General features: G+C 45.9%; 1 protein-coding gene across 2 annotated transcripts in view; it reads left to right on the top strand.

Annotated features, from left to right (window-relative positions):
* Positions 1–3,179: 3,179 nt before the first annotated feature.
* The window catches only part of FAR1 (fatty acyl-CoA reductase 1), a 53,629-nt gene continuing 48,530 nt past the window's right edge, over positions 3,180–8,278 (top strand). Inside the window, exon 1 of one of the 2 annotated variants that reach the window (XM_078769420.1) lies at positions 3,180–3,522. In XM_078769420.1, coding sequence (XP_078625546.1) covers positions 3,310–3,522 — 213 coding nt within the window. In that variant the 5' untranslated portion in view covers positions 3,180–3,309. The remainder of the gene's footprint in view (positions 3,523–8,278) is intronic. The other variant, XM_078769419.1, reaches the window with a different exon arrangement.

Here is an 8,278-nt window from a genome sequence, read left to right as displayed (position 1 = left end):
TGAGATTCCAGCTCGGTGCGGAAAGCAGTGATTCCAGCTCGGTGGGGAAAGTAGCGATTCCAGCTCGGTGGGGGAAGCTGTACTGTATTCCATTGAGTTATGCACAATGACTCTGTAGGCTGTGATTCCTTCTGGTTCTTTAAGTTGGTCTTGCAAATCTGCATTCAATATGTCATCATCCAAATCTTAACCCTCTACTTTCCTTCGTGCTTATCGTAATCCTTATTTTCATCCTGGTCATAATGTCTGTCTTTGTCTGTAAGATTGGGAATCTACAATATAATCTGTCTGTAGAGAATGGCAGCTCATGACCGTTAACTCTTCCTTGTATGTACCCCGCCGTGCTTCCTGCTGCCCCCATCTATCCCAACCCTGTTGCTCCCCTGCAGCGATTTCAACCGTGACCATGCAAGCCGGCTGAATGTCATCTCTGCACCAACTAGCCATGGCATTGCAGAAAGACATGTTCTATATGCCCAAGCAGAATCTCGTCTTGAGTCCACATCAGCAAAGAGTGACACAGCTGCTGTTTGCCTTTCAGTGGGATTGAGTACTGTACAACAGGATGCAAAAAGGAATAGAGGGTTTTTCAGAGCATCAGAGAGGTCGTTTATTTAGATGAGGAACAAAACTCAGCATCAGCAAACCTGGCAATCGGAGCAGGGGCCCAGCGTTAAATCTTTGGGATTTACAGCTCCTGACGATTGCTAGCAGAGGACCAGCATGTCCAGAATTTAACGATCACGACGGAATCCAAAGTGATTGCGTGAATGGCATCAAGCGAAATCGGTTGTAACAAACATAGGAAAGTTTAAGCGACTCGGCCTCTTCCTCATAATTCATCATGGTAAAAGGTCCTTTATGACCTTTTGTAAGTACCACATGATAACAGAGTCGAACAATTGGACTTCAGGTTCTGTGTGCTAACTGGGATTTATGGCCTTGCACTGTGTAATACTGTAATGTATATTGAACATTGTAGCATAAATGAGGAATATGAAACTAAAACGGCAAGCATTACCAAATGAAGTGCACTTGGATTACAAAAAAAAAATGGCCACAAAGTCGAGGCTCCTGGAAGAGCTGAACAGGGAACACAACAGAAAAGAACAGAACACAGTGGAAAGCTGGGAAACACACGAACAACAGAACCTGGAGAAAGAGATGGATGGAGAGATGGAGATGAAGGGGAGAGGGAGGAGATGAAGGGGAGAGGGAGGAGATGAAGGGGAGAGGGAGGAGATGAAGGGGAGATGGAGGAGATGAAGGGGAGAGGGAGGAGATGAAGGGGAGATGAAGGGGGAGATGGAGGAGATGAAGGGGAGATGGAGGAGATGAAGGGGAGATGGAGGAGATGGAGGAGATGAAGGGGAGATGGAGGAGATGAAGGGGAGATGGAGGAGATGGAGGGGAGATGGAGGATATGGAGGAGATGGAGGGGATGAAGGGGATGAAGGGGATGAAGGGGAGATGGAGGAGATGAAGGGGAGATGGAGGAGATGAAGGGGAGATGGAGGAGATGGAGGGGAGATGAAGGGGAGATGGAGGAGATGAAGGGGAGATGGAGGAGATGAAGGGGAGATGGAGGAGATGAAGGGGAGATGGAGGAGATGGAGGAGATGGAGGAGATGGAGGAGATGAAGGGGAGATGAAGGGGAGATGAAGGGGAGATGGAGGAGATGGAGGGGAGATGGAGGGGAGATGGAGGGGATGAAGGGGAGATGGAGGAGATGAAGGGGAGATGGAGGAGATGGAGGGGAGATGGAGGAGATGGAGGGGATGAAGGGGATGAAGGAGAGATGGAGGAGATGAAGGGGAGATGGAGGAGATGAAGGGGAGATGGAGGAGATGAAGGGGAGATGGAGGAGATGGAGGAGATGAAGGGGAGATGGAGGAGATGAAGGGGAGATGGAGGAGATGAAGGGGAGATGGAGGAGATGAAGGGGAGATGGAGGAGATGAAGGGGAGATGGAGGAGATGGAGGAGATGGAGGAGATGGAGGGGATGAAGGGGAGATGAAGGGGAGATGAAGGGGAGATGGAGGAGATGGAGGGGAGATGGAGGGGAGATGGAGGGGATGAAGGGGAGATGGAGGAGATGAAGGGGAGATGGAGGGGAGATGGAGGAGATGGAGGGGATGAAGGGGATGAAGGAGAGATGGAGGAGATGAAGGGGAGATGGAGGAGATGAAGGGGAGATGGAGGAGATGAAGGGGAGATGAAGGGGAGATGGAGGAGATGGAGGGGATGAAGGGCAGATGGAGGAGATGAAGGGGAGATGGAGGGGAGATGAAGGGGAGATGAAGGGGAGATGAAGGGGAGATGAAGGAGATGAAGGGGAGATGGAGGAGATGAAGGGGAGATGGAGGAGATGAAGGGGAGATGGAGGAGATGAAGGGGAGATGGAGGAGATGAAGGGGAGATGGAGGAGATGAAGGGGAGATGGAGGAGATGAAGGGGAGATGGAGGAGATGAAGGGGAGATGGAAGAGATGGAGGAGAGATGAAGGAGGACACAGTGGCTGAACAAGCTCAAACATAGCAAGAAGGGGGTTTAAATAAAAGGAAGGGGGGTATTGAGGATGGAACAAAAAATGGAAAGGGGGGAGAGAACATAATAATCTGGGAAGGGTTAATGAGGGTAGAAATGATCGAGGGTATGGATGTGGGATGATCTGAGGGGGAGGTTCACATCCATCTTGAAGCTTTGTGGGGAATAATTAGAATGAATAGATTGAGGAAGTTGGGTCTGCAGGTGAGAGAAAAGAAGAACAAATGATTTGAGGTGAGCAGCAAGCTCGTAATTTGCGAGTTTCACCAAAAGTACGTTACTGGCAGACTGTATGCATCCTGGAGAAACTTGGCAGAGAAGGTGGAAGGGGGAGTAGAGGAGGCCAGAGCAGGGAAAGGGCAGACGATGCAAGGCCAGAAAGGGAGGAGAAGATAGACAGACCACATACTTGCCTGTGGTGCACGAATAACTGAGCCAGAGATTTGGCTTCATTGTGAGAGATTGAAATGATTTTGATGTCCTTGGTCTCTATAAGATGCGGCATAATTTTTTTTTTTACTTTGTGTTTGCATTCGTCCACACCTGCCTTCCTCAACATAGTCTGCATACTTTGCCTTTTTCCCACGCTTAAGAAATTTGTTGAATTTTTTTTTTATCTTCAATTTCTGTTTCAGATTGCAGCTGAAAAACAGCAAGAAGATAAATTTGAGGGGGAGAGAGAGAGAGAGAGAGTGGAAGGTCAAGAGTGAATCCATCTGCAGCAAAAACGGCCTTCCAGCCACCTCCTGAGTTCCTGAACATGCCTGGGTCCCAAAGCTCGGGCGTTCCGTCTGTCATGGAATTTTATGCTGGCAAGCAGGTGCTCCTTACTGGTGGAACAGGATTCTTGGGAAAGGTACTGCTGGAAAAACTGTTGAGGTCTTGCCCCGATGTCAAAACCGTGTACCTCCTGGTGCGCTCCAAGGCTGGACAAATGCCACTTGAACGTGTCCAAGACATGACCAGGTGCAAGGTGAGCTTGTGGATACCACGCCATGGGTATCATTTTGCTCTGAGACGTTTGCTGTGTGCTGGCAAATATGATTTCTATGAATACATTTGGTGGTGATAAATAAATAAGCACTGATTGGTTCCTAAATTATTGTATTTCAAAAGAATCTCTCGTAATGCACCAAAATTGGGCCTGTTTTACCGTTTCGATTAGCGTATTCTCTTTTGCTGGGACGTATTGATTTTGTGTTCTCATTTTATCTCCATCTTGCCAAACCTTTGCAATAATGGTGGATTTTGCCAGCAGTCTCTTGCTTGCTGCTTGGGTTAACCTAGCACTGTCACATCCAATATCCATTATTTGTGGATGTTCTTGTTTGTTGTGCCAGATTGTTTCCCTGCTTCTTTTGAACACCTTTGCTCTAACTTGGACAATATTACATCACGAGTGGGGTCACCCGTGGGAATCCCACGGGCATGGACGTCTTCATTTAGATGTTGCACATTCAGTTTTACAAACTGGGTACTGCCAATTTATCAGACATTAATAAATAAATAAATTATCTTTAATTTAATTAATATTAAATAATTAATTATTTAATTAATTTATCATAATTAATTTATCATTAATAAATAATGTAATCGACACAATGTATTTACTTCTGATAACATGTGAATGCATGTGTGTGCACATGGGAAATACAGTTTGAAATGTGTCATTATGTCATGTAAAACGTGACTTCAAGCACTCAAATTTCCCCCCCCCCCCTCCCCATCCCTCCCACATCACACCCACTGCACCGGGGAGTGGATCACCCACAGGGGAGTGGGTCACACACACACACATGGGTGAGTGGGTCACACACACACTGGGGGGGGGGGGGAGCGGGTCTTGGTCACACGCACACACGTGGGGGTGGGTCACACATACACATGGGGGAGTGGGTCACACACACACACACACACACACACACACACACACACACACACACACACACACACACACACACACACACACACACACACACATTAACACACACTAACATTCACACCTGTAGGTACAAAACGCATTTTCTTTGGGCGGTGTATAATTGCTCCGAACGAAACAGGCATTACCTCGTTTCCTTTGCTTGAGTTGTTCGAAAGGTAATTCATGATAGTGTAGCAGCATAGCAAACCTGTTGTGCATTTTGTGATACAAGCACCAAATTTGGCACAAATGTACATTAATATGTTGCGAACATTTTCAGATATTGGGCCACTTGAAATTCCGTAATTTTTTTTTTCAAATTTTTTCAAATTTCGTAATTTCAAATTTTTCAGGTGACACCGTCACAATTTCGGTCTTCGAGGCCGGCCGATATAGTGGGGCGGCTTAGCCCAAATATTCAAAAGAATTGTGCATTTTGTGATACAAGCACCAAATTTGGCACAAATGTACATTAATATGTTGCGAACATTGTGTGGTCAGCAATGAAGACGAGAGTCTGAATTACATGTATGCAAAAGACCTTGTGAACCAGTGAAGCAAATACACGGGTAAGCATGAATTAAATCTAGGGCATGATATAATTTCCATGATGTTTACCTCTACACTCAATGGTGGAAGGAGGTAATGTTTTGATCCCAGCTTGTCTGTATGTCTGTTTGTCTGTTAGTCCACAAAATTCCAGACAAAGCTTGTAGTAGTTGTAGTGGTAGTGGTGATAACAGAAATTGTTATATAGAACTGAACTTATATTATTATTATATGCAGAAAATAACTTCATTTCTATATGCCCTGCAGTGGACAGGTTAATTGGTTTATGCACTGAAGGGGTCACCCTGGTGTGCACTGCTGTGTTCTGCCTCACTGAGTTGTTCAGGTATGATGTACTCAGCACAAGCTTCCGGTCGGCCCGGAGGTGGGGGTGCGGGGCCTGTCACGGAACGTCAAAACAAACGGCCTGCCGGGGCCGCCCAAAAGTCGGGCGTGAGGGGCGCGTCCACTAATGGAACGCCTCTCGCTTCCCAGATCGAGGGCCACGTGGTCAGGAGAACCTCGTCCCTTCCGGTCACACTTTGCCTATCGGCCGGCCTCGAAGACCGAAATTGTGACGGTGTCACCCGAAAAATTTGAAATTACGAAATTTGAAAAAATTTGAAAAAAAAAATTACGGAATTTCAAGTGGCCCAATATCTGAAAATGTTTGCAACATATTAATGTACATTTGTGCCAAATTTGGTGCTTGTATCACAAAATGCACAATTCCTTTGAATATTTGGGCTAAGCCGCCCCACTATGATGGAAGACGTGTTAATTGAGTCTTAAAATGCACATCCGATCATACAGAGGCCGATCGTAGGCCTATAGAGCCCATGACTTTTTCATTTTTAAACTTGAATGTATCGATAACTTTTCGCTTTACAAAGTAAAAATAGATTAAATCCAAACGTTATTAATAAATATTGTATTCCATAGTTGGTTTATATTATTATGTACATTTTTGAAGTACTGTATTGTTTAATTCCATGGTTGGAAAAGAGTTGACTCTCTTAAAACAAACTCTGTATATACATCCCAGGGATATGGAAAAATATAATTAGACTTCGGTTCGATCCCGAACTTCAGTATTCAGGCGCTGTATTTTTACTAAGTAATAATATAAATAACGAAGTCCTGGGAACGTTCTCTCCTCTCCTTCCCCTCTCTCCTTCCCCTCTCTCCTTCCCCTCTCTCCTTCCCCTCTCTCCTTCCCCTCAGTCATTCTCCTCAGTCATTCTCCTCTGTCATTCTCCTCTGTCATTCTCCTCTGTCATTCTCCTCTGTCATTCTCCTCTGTCATTCTCCTCTGTCATTCTCCTCTGTCATTCTCCTCTGTCATTCTCCTCTGTCATTCTCCTCTGTCATTCTCCTCTGTCATTCTCCTCTGTCATTCTCCTCTGTCATTCTCCTCTGTCATTCTCCTCTTTGTCATTCTCCTCTTTGTCATTCTCCTCTTTGTCATTCTCCTCTTTGTCATTCTCCTTTGTCATTCTCCTCTTTGTCATTCTCCTCTTTGTCATTCTCCTCTTTGTCATTCCCCTCTCTCATTCCTCTCGCCCACATAACAGTCGACACATTCAAAATGGCTGTTGGAATACATGTTGCCGATTTTCTCAACTTTAGCTGAAACTGAGACTTGAACCATCCCCGCGACTGTGATGGTGAATAGTCGGAGATAAAGCCGTGAGGGAGACTCAATGAATGGCCTTTATGTTACAGGCCTTTGAAAATGCATTTTGTTCTACTAGGGCGTGCCCGTACGTGGGTGCAAAAAAACATGCGTGCAAACAACAACAACAAAAAAAAACTTTGAAACCACGTGGCAGTAACGACCACAGAACCCCCCCCTCTATTTACATGAAATGGTTTGGTCCATTCGCAAAGCCAAAGCGAACGGCTTGCGAGTACGGTAGAACCCCCCCTCTATTTACATGAAATGGTTTGGTCCATTCGCAAAGCCAAAGCGAACGGCGAACGGCTAAATCGCCATAGCTCGGTAACTACTTCTCCGATTAATTTCAAACCTTGAAAAGGCACATCCTCGGGTCCCCAGCAATATACCTGGCAAGTTTCAAGTATATCGGACCGGTAGTTGTCGAGAAACAGCGGTCACAGACAAACACACACACACACACACACACACACACACACACACACAGACACACAGAGATTACTGGAATTATAGATAGAAAATAAACGGTAACTTTCATCGAATTTTATTCCCGTTTTTTTTCAACCGAGTCTAAACCCATGTTAGCGACTGAAAAATGAAATGAGATATCGAATTAGAGTTTAAATAAAACTGAGAGAGAGCAAGACACCGCTGGCCTAACAAAAGAGGCCTCAAAGCTATGCGAGTAAACAAAATGGTGGGTATTTGTTTTTGAAGCCCCTCTCAGACCGGGTGTAGCCATACCCCTGGACAGACAGAATCGCCTTCGGAGAATATATATTGTTATGAATTTTGGCGTAGGGCAGGGGTGGGGAACCTTTTTCCTGTCGAGGGCCATTTCGATTTTTAGAACATCCTTCGAGGGCCATGCTAAATTATTGAATACATATATCGGACTCACCTAATGCGATGGCTGGAACTGTTTCTCTTTGGCGAGGCGTTTGGTGTCAGGTGGTAGTGATGATGATGCTACTCGCAGCTGGTTTTGCAGGTTTGGGTCAGTCAGTCTTGAGCGAAACCGAGTCTTTGCAAGAGTCAGTTTTGAAAAGAACTGCTCATAGCTGTAGGTCGTCCCAAACAGTGATGCAAACTTCAGTGCATGTCTCCTCAGAATGGGAAAATCCTCAGCACGTACATACAGTTTGTAGAACTCGAGCAAAGGGAGGACAAATCTCACACTCTTACTATGTCTCTCCGAAAAGATCGACTGGACAACCCTCCCATCTACTTTCTCAACAATCCTCTCCAAGAAGTTCTGTCGCTCAAGCTTTTGGGTCTCACTATCTGCCATGATCTTTCTTGGGAAAACCACATTTCCAAGCTGGCCTCCAAAGCCAGTCGCCGACTGGGCATCCTCCGTCGTGCGAAGTCCTTCCTCGGCACACCTGAGCTCCTCACCACATACAAGGCTTTCATCCGCAGCTCAATGGAATACTGTTCTCCCCTATGGGCCGGTGCTCCTGCCTCACACCTAGCTCGGCTTCACGCTGTTGAAACCAAAGCTTTCAGAATTATTGGAATCTCCCGCGATGAAGCTATCTCTGAGGGCCTTTCACTCACTCACCGCAGGCAGGTAGGTGG

The sequence above is a fragment of the Myxine glutinosa genome, unplaced genomic scaffold (genome assembly GCF_964187855.1).
Source record: "Myxine glutinosa unplaced genomic scaffold, kmMyxGlut1.1 SCAFFOLD_2465, whole genome shotgun sequence".
Classification (NCBI taxonomy): Eukaryota; Metazoa; Chordata; class Myxini; order Myxiniformes; family Myxinidae; genus Myxine; species Myxine glutinosa.
The sequence above is the reverse complement of the archived record's forward strand: the minus strand, read 5'-3'. Positions and strand labels throughout refer to the sequence as shown.